Below are 12608 nucleotides of genomic sequence, written 5' to 3' on the forward strand. Positions count from 1 at the left end.
GGGGGGGGCGTGCAGCCTTTCTGTATTTGGGAGAATTTTAAAACTGCAGCTCCCTAAAACTAGTGTTTCTCAACCAGGGCAACTTTAAGGCTATGCTGGCTGGAGAATTCTGGGAGTTGAAGTCCACACCCCTTAAAGTTGCTACTGCCCTAAACCAAGAAGTGTGTGTGTCAGCCTTGGAAGCCATTTTTTTTCTTGGAAGATTTGAGGCTGCCACATTCAGTGCCTGGGAATTTGGGAGAGGGGATTTCATAGTGAAGTAGGAGATTAACCACAACATTCCTTTCTCAGAGAGTCAAGGACAAGTTGCCCTGCACCTGGAAGGGAGTGACTAGAGGGATGTCTCCACTTGGGACGAAGATTGGGTTGGACCATGTGATGGACTGGTGGGTGCAGGGAATGGATCTTTCATTTCTCTTTTGGAAAGGGAAAACTTGGAAATCTCAGATTCGGGTTTTCCCAGATGTGCCAATATGACAAGTCTAATAAAACAGAACTTTGAAGAATGGTTTGCCTTGGAGTTTATTGGTTTGGAGATGGCTAGTTAGAACTGTTGTGGTTCACTGGCAGCCTGCGCAGACGGCAGCAGAATCGGACAGTGGGGAAGAATGGGGACCAGTCAGGGAGTCAGGGAGGACTTGGATGAGGGTCCTGCGTCCAATGCAGGGATGGGGCCAGGACCATCTGGGAGTTATGTGCTGACTCTGGAGCCTTTGGAGTCTGGCAGCAACAAGGCAGAGGAACAAGGGGAGCCTGTTTCCAGCTGCTAGAAGGCAAGAGCAGCTAAGACAAAAGGGGCGACTCGAGGGTAAGGCTTGGAGGTGATTGCCCCTCCCTTAAGGTATAAAGGAGGTGCAAAAGTAGAGAAACCTTTGCAGGAAGTAACGTTGTTCGCTCTGTTCGGATTAAACCTTGAAGCTCTGTATGGACTTTGTACTTTGGTTGGCTTTTTACAGTTCATTTGGCACTTTAGTCATTGGCAGCAGTTCAAAGGAGAGAAAAGTGGGTGCTTATCTCGAGGGACTATTTGGGACTCATTACGGGCTGGGAATGAACATAATTCCCAGCGTTGAAATAAAACCAGAGTTATTTTGACTAAGCGTGTGCTTAATTACGGTCTCAGGAAGCCTCGGTCAGAACATTATGGTCCAACTGTCCATCCAGAAGTCCCCCAAAACTACTACATTCCCCACCTCTCCATCACAGCCAAGAACTTCCTTGCAGGTCTGGGAGTTTACTACCTTCAGGTTTGGAACAAGCAGGAGTTTGGAAATCTCCATCCGGGCATCGATCAAACTATTCCAGTCCAGCAAGTCCACCGTTCTGTGAAAAGATATTGAAGTCAAGCTTTGGTGAGTTGGAGGAGGTGGAGAACAGCACCTTCCTCCCCCCACCGCCCAATTTTTATCTGGAGGAACTGGGGTTGGCTAGGTCGGTCAAGAGATTTTAGGAATAAATGCTGAGTTTTGCAGCCCCCATAATATTTTTTTTAAATTATTATCACTATTTTTTATTATGCAATTTTGTCTGTTATATATAAAATGTCCATATCTACAATGGCAGTGTACTTGCTCTTTTAAATACAAATAGCAAACCTTATACACACAATACCTATAACTATTATTCTCAAAATCTATTCGACATGATCTTCACTTATCCTTATTAAACATTTCTCATTCTTTAATTAAACACTCTATTTGGCTTTATCCATAATTGGTATCAAACATTATAAACATAGGAACATCACATTTATAACCATTATCCTCCAATTCTGTTAATCATGATGTATTCAATATTTCTTTATTTAGTTACACATTTATTTCATCTTTGTTTAGATACCCTCCTCCATTCTAAGTTTCTAACTTCTGCTTCTATTTTCTAATCATTGATAAAATACTTCCCAAGTTAAAAAGTATTCTGCTTCTCCCTTATCCTTAATTTTCAATGTTAATCTATCCATTTCAGCACATTCTCGTATTTTCTTTATGACATTTTCCTCTATAGGTATATTTTCATTTTTCCAATTTTGTGCACATACAATTCTCGCTGCCGTGACCACATGTTAAGATTAGATATGTATTTCATAAGATTAAGCTTCCTGCCTCCCATCTGTTGCCTTCCTGCAACACCACTGAGTATTCTTTCACAAAAGCCACCCAGGTTAACCTGTCTAATGTATTGCCCAAACTTCCATTTCTACAGGAAAGTATCTGAAGAGTATTCGTCTCATGGAATAAGAAGAGAAAGTAAAAATATCCTGGAAACTGCATTAACAAGCAATAGAATCATAGATTCACAGGGCTGGAAGGGACCCTTGGAAGTCTTCTAGTCCACCCCCAGGGCAGGAGGCCTCATTTCATCCAGGACAAACGGCTGTCCAATCTCTTGTTGAAAACCTCCCGTGATGGAGAGCACCCATGCCTTCTGAAGGCAAGTCCTTTCACTGGTTAATTGTTCTTACTGTTAGGAAATTTCTCCTTAATTCTAGGTTGCTTCTGTACTTGATTAGTTTCCATCCATTGATTTTTGTCTTCCTTCCTTGGAAAATAGGTTGACCCCCTCTTCTTTGTGGCAGCTCCTCAAATATTGGAACACTACCATGTCACCCTTGGTCCTTCTTTTCACTGGACTAGACATATCCAATTCCTGCAACCATTCTTCATATATTTTAGCCTCCAGTCCTCTTAATTATCTTTGTTGCTCTTCTCTGCACCTCTCAGCCTTCAGTGCCCACAGGAGAATGCAGGCATAGTGAGAAAGGGACCTGGAATAACCCACAGCAGCAGAGGTGGGATTCAGCTGGTTCTGACCGGTTCTAGAGAACCGGTAGCGGAAATTTTGAGTAGTTCGGAGAACCGGCCAATCCCACCTCTGACTGGCCCCACCAACCCCATCTCTTCTCTGCCTCCTGTTGAGCCTCAGCTGATCAGCTGGGTCTCCTTTGGTTGCCCTGCCCACGAGAACGGAGCTGGAAAGCAGGTTAGTGGGGTGGGGAGGGAAGGGGATTTTGCAGTATATCCTTCCCCTGCCACGCCCACCAAGCCACGCCCACAGAACTGGTAGTGAAAAACATCTGAATCCCACCCCTGGTCCAGTTGCCTCTTGAAAAAGCACCTTTGGCACAACTGAGAATCTCCATAATAGTTTTCAAACACAACCGTATCTTTGAAGAAGCCGAGGAGGACCTGAGCGCGTAAACATCCTGCCTTCCACCTCTCCCCAAGAATACAACTCATATCCCCAGGGAAACCCAGAACCAGCCAGCTGAGACAGCACTTACCCCGTCAGGCCCAATTTCTCGCCCGCGAACCACTGCTGGCTCTCAGCTTTGGTGGCAATCCCAAGGTTGGCCAGGGCCTCCTGCCGGAACCAAAAAAGAGCCCCTTCAGTCCTGCACTGCCCAGTCAGGTCTTATCCTTATCAGTGGGTCTTGGGCCAAGCACGAATCCGGTTCGGAAACAGCCCAGCATTTGGAGAGGAAGGTTTCCCAATATTGACACCCCTTGTCCAGATCTCATCAGCAGAAGCATCTCAATGTTTGGAATGAGCCGTTCGGACTTTATCAGAATTGGTCCAATGTTTTAGTGGGCAGATTTTGTGCCTGGGAATGCAGCTTTCTGACCTCTGGTGAACCCTGTAGAAAAGGGGTGTCAAACTCGATTTCATTGAGGGCCGCATCAGGGTTGTGTTTGACCTCAGAGGGACAGGGGTGTGGTCATGGCCAGTTCGATGTCACTGTGTTGGGGACTCCTGCGGTGGCCAAGAGCTAAGGCAGGACTTTCCTCAGATCCTTCCCCACATTATAAGCTTCCTTCCTTCCTTCCTTCCTTCCTTCCTTCCTTCCTTCCTTCCTTCCTTCCTTCCTTCCTTCCTTCCCTTCCTTCCTTCCTCCTACTCCTTTCTTCTTCCTTCCCCTTTCCTTATTTTTCCTTCCTTGATCTCTTCCCATCTTCTTTTCCTTTGTCTTTACTCTTTTCTCTTTCTCCTTTCCTGTCCCTTCTTGGATGCTCAAATGCGAAAGGGGAAACACTTCCTTCCTTCTTTCCCTCCCTCCTTTCCTTTCCATCTTTCCTTCCTTCATCTTTCCTCCCTCCCTCCCTTCCACCTTTCTTCCTTCCCATCTTCCCTTCCTTGCTTCCTTCATCTTTCCTCCCTCCCCTCCCTCCCTTCCACGTTTCTTCCTTCCCATCTTTCTTTCCCTCCTTCCTTTCATCCTTCTTTCCCTTCCTTCCTTCCTTCCTACATCTTTCCTCCCTCACTTCCACCTTCCTTCCTTCCCATCTTTCCTTCCTTTCCTCCCTCCCCTTCCCTTCCTTTTCTTTTTCCTTCCCTCTTCATTCTCTTTTCTTCTTCCTTCCCCTTTCTTTATTTTTCCTTCCTTGCTCTCTTCCCATCTTCCTTTCTTCTTCTTTGCCTTTCCTCTTTCCCTTTCTCCCTTCCTCCTCTTCTGCTCAAATGCAAAAGGGAAACACTTCCTTCCTTCTTTCCCTCCCTCCTTTCCTTCCACCTTCCTTCCTTTCCATCTTTCCTTCCTTGCTTCCTTCTTCTCCCTTCTTTTCTTCCCTTCTTTCCTTCCTTCATCTTTCCTCCCTCCCTCCCTTCCACCTTTCTTCCTTCCCATCTTTCCTCCTTGCTTCCTTCATCTTTCCTCCCTCCCCTCCCTTCCACGTTTCTTCCTTCCCATCTTTCTTTCCCTTCTTTCCTTCCTTTCATCCTTCTTTCCCTTCTTTCCTTCCTTCCTTCATCTTTCCTCCCTCACTTCCACCTTCCTTCCTTCCCATCTTTCCTTCCTTTCCTCCCTCCCCTCCCCTTCCCTTCCCTTCCCTTCCTTTTCTTTTTCCTTTCCTCTTCATTCTCCTTTCTTATTCCTTCCACTCTTTCCTTCTTTTTCCTTCCTCACTCTCTTCCCATCTTCCCTTCTTCTTCTTTGCCTTTCCTCTTTCCCTTTCTCCTTTCCTCCTCTCCTGCTCAAATGCAAAAGGGGAAACATTTCTCCTTTTGTTTTGTTTTTAGTTTGTTTTGCTAGCCCTCTGCCAGTGAAAACGGAACCATGGAGGGGTACATGTGGCCCCTCCAGGCCCTGTTTTTGGCTGCAATGGCCTCCTGCAGCCCTCTGCCAGCAAAAATGGAGGTCGGGGCCACACACAGCCCCCTGGCCCCTTTTATGGCCGCAACGGCCTCCTGCAGCCCTTTGTCAGCGAAAATGGAGCTTGGGGGGGCTGCGTGCACCCCCTGGGCCCTGTTTTCCCTGACAGAGGCAAGGCGGGCCAGTGATGCAGGGAGGGGGCCAGGACTATCGGAGAGTGGGGTGCTGCCTTTGAGAGCTTGTGGCGCCTGGCAGCAGTGATGCAGAGGATACCGGGGTGCCTGTGCTCAGTGCTCGCACGTGCAGGGCCGCTCGAAGGAAACAGCAGCTGAAGCAGCAAGGGCGACTCGGAAGTAAGGCTGGAAAGTGATGGCCCCTCCCATAAGGGATAAAAGCCAGCCTTCGCGGTTGGCTTCTTTGCAGGAAGCAAAGAAGTTCTTTCTGCTCAGAATCCTCCTTGAAGCCCTGCTTACTCTGGTTTGTTTTTTGAAACTTCTGGCTTTGGATATTTATCTGCAATCAGACTTTTGTTCTTGGCAGCCTTTTGCAATCTTGAAAGGACTTGCTCTATAATAAGTTTTGAATGACTCTTGGCTGTGAATGAACAGAATTCACAGCGCTGCATTAAAAAGGTTTGCTTTTATACATATTTTGTGTTTGTTTGATTTGAACAAGGCTTGGGTCAGAACAGGCGGCCCCACACATGCATGCATGTGCAAGCAGCAATTTGTGCAAATTGAGCTGCGCGCAGGTTTGCAGATACGCTGGCCTGCTACTCATGTGGCCCAGTTCGGAATAGGCCACTGTGCAGCAGTGGTCTGTGGTCCCCTGGCTTAGGGCAGGAAAAGCCCTCCTAAAGCCAAATCAAAAGGAGGCAACCCTACTTGTGCTTCCAGTGTCTGTTTTCCAACAGATGTTTTCTCTCAATGCAGAAATCGGGTCTCCTTTAGCCAACTCAGTTTTGCTAACCCCCCCAATCACCATCAGCAACTCACCTGCAGCTTCTCTACCTCCAGCTTGGTTTCCAGAGCTGCCAAGCCCACCTTGCCCTGTTCAGCAGCCAGTTGGTGGAAGAAGCTTCTCCATTTCACCAGAACCTCTGAGAACTGCAGCTGGAGGCAAGCAGAGACTGAGTGAGCATCCTTGCATTGAGTTAAAACATCCATACAGCATCCCTGAGAGGCCTGGTCAGTCCTGGGAGCGTCCCCTTGCTCCCCTGCATTGACCAGGAACCTTGGATGGGCCTTGGTGGATCAGGCCTCTTGGATAAGCGTTTAGCTATCAACAAAGGAAAGGCAGTAGCCTTTGCAAACTATAGTTCTGGAGTAGCAAAGAAATTTTTAGAAATCATCACCATTTAACGATCCCATAATCCCTTGTGGGCTGGAGTCTGGGAAACTGAATAGAGCACAGTGTTTACTGGCTGGATGCCCTTCCTGTTGCTAATGTGGAGTTTTGTTTGGCAGATCTATTCTCATTGTGCCCAGAGAGAGAAATATCTGCCTCTACCTCTACCTCGGATCGAACTCACAGCCTCCTCATTGTGAGGCGAGAGCTCCACCTCTAGGCCAGGGGTGGGATTCTAATTTTTTAACAACCAGTTCTGTGGGTGTGGCTAGGTGGGCATGGCCATGTGACTGGTGGGCGTGGCTGTTTTTTTGCAGCCCCCCCCCATTTTTTCTGGGCCTCAGGGAAGCCTCCTGGGGGGGGGGTGACGTTTTTGCTCCCAGAAGGCTTCCCTGGGGCTCAGGAAGGGAAAAAATGGAGCGTGGGGGGCCTCAGGGAAGCCTCGTGGGTGAAGCAGTAAGACGGTGAGGGGAATCCCAGCACAGCTGATCATAGGAACAGCTGATTGTCGGAGGGGAAAAAAACAAGAAATACCTTAGGCAGTGACTGGGTGGGGGAGAAGGCAGTCAGCGATGTCAGACAGGCACGCTAAGGACTGACTGGGCAAGGAAGGGAGGGGCAGGTGGAGAGGGGTGGGGTCAGCCAGAGGCATGATTTGCCGGTTCTCCAAACTGTGCAGAATCATAACAACCAGTTCTATAGAACTGGTCCAAACTGGTAGAATCCCAGCCCTGCTGTAGGCCCCTGCGACACTCTAAAGAATTTTTTAAAAAATGTTCCTTCTAAATTCAGAGACTCCATTATGATCCACAGCGGTTTAATCCCATCTGCTAAAAACCCAAGTCATGCAGGCCATTGCATCAAAATTAGAGGTAGCAGATATTTCCCCTCCCACCCCTACCAACTTTTAAATGCAAATCGGATTCTAGAGTTAAGTAACCATTAAAAAACAACAACAGTGGAAAAGGGACTCTTTAAAACAATTAAACCCCAAGGAAGCCCGGCCTCTTCACAGGAAGGAAGTGCCTGCTGGTTGGCCATCTATTTCAAGACGTGAGGGGCTTGGGGGGGGCGGAGCTGGCGTCACGACGATACGGCATGCGATCTTGGAGGTCTGAGATCGCTGCCGATATCTTTGCTCCTGGACGGTCCTATCGGATCTAAACTGTCCTGAAGAGACGGTGAAAGTGAAGAGCTCATCCTGTTGATCCCAGGGATACCGCAAAGTCCCTGGTAGATCCAGGAGAAGCTCTTTTTGCCAGTGGCCATTAAAGCCATTAAAGCTGCTGAAGTTGGGACAGCTCCGAAACGAAAGAGAACGGAAAGAGAGAGTGTGCTGGTTTGGTGAGAACTTTTCTTTATTTAAAGATTTGAAAGGACACCCTAAGGGAAAGAAAGAATCTGTAAAAGTTTTTTGACAGAAGTGAATAAGCAGCGATTTTAAACAGGAATGTCAGAGTAATTTTTTTTTCTTTTCTTATTGCTGATGATCCTATATTTCGAAACTGGACAGTTTTTTTCCTTTTTTTTTTTAATCTACTCTTTTCTTTCCCCTTTTTGATTTTATAATATATTAAGCCAGAGACTCCCTTTTAGTCTTTTTTTTAAAAAATATTTTCTTCCTTTTTTTAACTAATTCTTATTATACTTTGCCGGAAAAGGAGGGGGAAAGTGAAAGCTAAAGAAACTTTGTAACACTGCCAACTAGAGGCTTGGAAATACTCTACTTTTCCTTTGACCAGACAAAGCTGAGAAAGAATTGAGACTTTTTTTTCAAGGAAACTGCCTGTTTGATAAGATAGAGGGAAGAGCATGGGAGAGTATTATTGCAGGTGCTCTTCTGGGTTTCTATCAACAGCTGCAGTCTGGTGTTGAAACCGAGGGGGAAAAAAGGTGATACGTTTTTGGAGAAGAGAGCTATAATAAGAGCCTTGGATAATTAAACAAAGTGCAGTGCGTTCTTTTTACTTTTTCTAAGCTGTGCTATCCCTCCTCACTAGCTTTATTTTATTTCATTTTATCTTTTTTTTTTCTGTAATAACTATTTGGGTTTTTGGCTTTGTTGGAGCTTGTCTTTGTTTTTCTTTTTTTTTTTCTTTGGAAGTCTCTACCCTTGCTTTTTATCTTAAAGGGAAAGCTTTAGTATTGATGTTTCCTTTTTTTTAAAGGGAATAGCCTTTTTTTCTCCTTTCCTGGTATTTTTGTTTTTTCATCTACCTTTCTGGTTTATTTTTATGTACTCTTTTCTATTTGAGACCTCTCAATTGGATTAAGGTGTTGAAGAACCTGAAGATTTTGAATTGCTTAAAATGAGTAGGAAACTAACAGCTCCTGGTTCTTCAACTTCTACTTCCTCCTCTCCACCATCTGGAGGACAACGTTCAATACAGACAATGTTAAAGCAAGAAAAAGAACAAGAAAAAATGACTCTGAAGATGATTATGCAAGGAATTCAAAATATTCAAGCAAGATCAGAGAATATTGAAAAGGGAATAGAGAACATTGAACAAAGAACAGGGAAAACCAATGAAAAAGTGGAGAACATCCAACAAATGATGTTGAAGTATGATGAGAGATTCCAAAAGATTGAAGATAAACAAAGAGACAAGAAGATTTGGAGATATTGATAATAGATTAATGGTGGTTGAACAAGATAAAAGGTGTATGTTGAGATGGGAGATGGATAGATCAGAATTCTACCTTAGATTCCAAAACGTAGAGGAAGAAAAAGGACAAAACTTAGCTGAGATAATGATAGAAATACTGGCTGAAGCTTTGGAAATAACTCAAGAGAAGATGATGGATGGAATAGATGAGGTTTATCGAGTTTTCACAAGATATGCAATGAGAAATAGCTTACCAAGAGAAGTTCACATTAGATTTACAAAGAAAGCCATTAAAACGCAAATATTGCAAGTGGCAAGAGAGAAAACATTGAAATATAAAGACAAGGAGATTGTGGTCTTGAAACAAATACCCAGAAGAGTGAGAGAGATGAGAAGGGAATACCAATTCCTGACTAAAATGCTACTTAAAAAAGAGGTGATTATAGATGGCTGATTCCAGAAGGTTTAATGTTCACATGACAAGAACAGAGACATAGAATTGACTCAATTGAGAAAGTGGAATCATTTTATACATAATTTCTTGGAGGGAAAGAGGAAGAGGCAGAAAAATAAATCTCACTAATTGAATTCCAAGAGGACTGCCAAATGGCGATTGAAAAAGAAGAAGGTGCAGTGGTGGAAAGGTGGAAGCCAAAGAACAACGTGAACCAAGATCTACGAGAGCTGCTAAACCTAACTACAAAATATAAGCATGGAAGAGAAAAAACTGATTACAATTAATATAAATGGACTTAACTCAGCCATTAAAAGAACGAAAACCTTTCATAAATTAGTGAAATTAAAATTTGATATAATTTGTCTACAAGAAGTACATATTAAAAAACAATATGAACAATTGTTGATACAGACAAAACTAGGGAAAATATTTACTTCCTTGACACAATGTAAGAAAAGAGGAGTGGTTTTATATATTAAAGAGACCATCCCAGCAAAATTGATTTATACCGATGATGATGGAAGAATATTAATGGTGGAAATAATGGACAATAATATGAAAACACTCCTGATTGCAATTTATGCTCCGAATGACAAACAAGAAGGATTCTACAAAAAATTACATATGAAAATAATTGAACTGGACTATGCTAATATAGTTATGATGGGAGATTTTAATGGAATTGTAGACAATAAATTGGACTATACAGCACAGAAAACAATAAAGCAAAACAGAAAGACTCTCCCTAAATCTTTTTTTAAAATGGTAGATGAAATAAACTTAAAAGATACATGGAGAGAAAGAAATGTTAAAACTAAACAATATACCTTCTATTCAAATAGACACTTATCATGGTCCAGAATAGATATAATATGGATGTCAACAGAATTGTTAACTAATATTCAAGAAATAAATATTGAAACAAGTACTTGGGCAGATCACAATCCAATGACAATTAAATGGAAAGGACAAAAAAGAAGATCTAGGTGGACGTTAAATAATACTATTTTAAAGGAAAAAGACTTCACACAGTGGATGGAGAAAGAATTGGCTTTTTTCTTTAGAGAAAACAAAAAAGAAGATACATCAATTCAGAATGTATGGGATACAATGAAGGCATATGTTAGAGGCTTGATAATAGACTATACAAGGAAAAGAAATACTATGAAAAGATTAGCCTCTAAGGCCTTAGAGCAGTGGTGGGAACAGGGTAAATTACCCCAAATGGGGTAAAACTGAAAATCCTGGGGGTAATAGGACGGTCGCGCTGGCGCGCGTCTCATCCCCAGGCTTATTCCGACATTCTGTTCACCTCGTGAATGCTGCTGGGATCGGGAATCAAGGACACAAATGAGAGAAGGGGAGGAGGAAGCAACGGAAGCCTGTCCTGCTCTCTGGCTCAGCAGCCGGTTTCCTCCGCCTCATTCCTCTCTCAGTCGCTCTCTCGCTCCTCCACCAGCCTAGGAAGAAACTGCTTCAAAGAAGCCGGGGGTGACGGCGCCGGAGCTGCGCTCCAAAACCACCAGAAACGAAGGCAGGCAGGCAGAACGGAGGATTGAACTGTGGGCGGCGGGTGGGGTGACGGGCGCTTTGGGAAGCTGCGCCGACAGGAAAAGCCACCCTGCCGGCTTCTTTGAAGCAGTTTCTTCCTGGGCTGGTGAGGAGTGAGAGAGCGACTGAGAGAGGAACGAGGCAGACACCTGAGGATGAGGCTGAGGAGAGGAGGGAGACACCTGAGGGATGGGGCTGATGAAGGCAGGGCCGAGAGGCGAGGCTTCTCAGCCGTCCTGCAGGGACTATCTGTCGCTCAGGGTTGCAATGAGGAGGCATTGGCGTTCCTGACTTGATGGTTTGCTGGCAGCGTTTTATTACCCGACTAGGTAACAACATCAGATGTTACCTAGTCAGATAATGAAACGTCTGCAAGCAAACCACCAAACTCGGACTCTTTCTCTCTCCCCCCGTCCTTGAAAAAGTGTTTCTGAGTGAAACTGGTCCCTGGCACAAAAAGGTTGGGGACCACTGGTTTACATACAAATAGTGTATGATTTCCTTCCTTTCAAATCAAGGGGGTAACGTCGGCGTTTATAAATTTTTTGGGGGGTAAAAGGTAAAAAAGTTCCCTGACCCCTGCCTTAGAGGATGAGTATAAAAGACTTGAAAAAGAGCTACAGAAAATGCCACAGAAAAAGGACATCAAGCTAAAAATGGATATAGTTAAACATAAAATGGGTCAAATAGAAAAAGAAGAATTAGCACAGAAAATTAGAGGTGCTAAACAGAACTACTTTGAAGACGCAAACAAACCAGGTAGATGGTTAGGATACAAATTGAGAAAGGAGAAAGAATCAAGGAAAATATTGCAATTAACAGATGACCAAGGCCAGGTTTGCTATGGTAGTAAAGAGAAGGAAAACATTCAAGACTTCTATGGGAAATTATATATGCAAGAGAATATTGATGAGGAAAGAGTTAAACAGTACTTACAGAATGCTAACCTACGCCAGATACCTAAAGAGATTGAAATAATGTTAGAAAGCAATATAACGATGATGGAGTTAACTGAAGCACTCAAGAAGCAAAATAATGGAAAGGCACCAGGCCCAGATGGACTTCCGGCAGAATTTTACAAAACATTACAAGAATGAAGTTATGTTAAAGAAGAAGATACCTAAATCATGGTCAGAAGCCTATATTACACTTATTCCAAAAGAGGAGGCCGATCCATTACAAATTAAGAATTATAGACCTATTTCTCTACTAAATGCAGATTATAAAATCTTTGCTTCAACATTGGCAGAAAGACTTAAAAAATATCTAAATAATTTTATTCATCCTGATTAAAATGGATTTCTGCCAAAGAGACAAATTAAAGACAATAAGAGAGTAATCTTGGACACCTTGGAATACTACGAGGCACATCCTGAAAAACAAATGGCTCTGATATTTCTAGATGCACAGAAGGCATTTGATAATGTGAATTGGCAATTCATGTTATTATTGCTGGAACAGATGGGCTTTGCTAGAAAATTTATTCAAGCAATAGAAGCTATATACTATAAGCAAACAGCAAAGGTAATGATAGAGGCAGAACTGACAGAGGGTGCCCACT

General features: G+C 43.7%; 1 protein-coding gene across 1 annotated transcript in view; it reads right to left on the reverse strand.

Annotated features, from left to right (window-relative positions):
* Positions 1-12608, reverse strand: part of PRODH (proline dehydrogenase 1) — a 58185-nt gene that overhangs the window by 23025 nt on the left and 22552 nt on the right. Inside the window, exons 6-8 of the mRNA XM_026684018.2 lie at positions 6082-6198; positions 3281-3360; positions 1242-1323 (exon numbers count right to left, since the gene is read on the reverse strand). Of these exons, the coding sequence (XP_026539803.1) occupies positions 1242-1323; positions 3281-3360; positions 6082-6198 (279 nt within the window). The remainder of the gene's footprint in view (positions 1-1241; positions 1324-3280; positions 3361-6081; positions 6199-12608) is intronic.

The sequence above is a fragment of the Notechis scutatus genome, chromosome 13, assembly GCF_049901735.1.
Source record: "Notechis scutatus isolate UNSWTSFEM ecotype Mainland chromosome 13, rNotScu1.2, whole genome shotgun sequence".
Classification (NCBI taxonomy): domain Eukaryota; kingdom Metazoa; phylum Chordata; class Lepidosauria; order Squamata; family Elapidae; genus Notechis; species Notechis scutatus.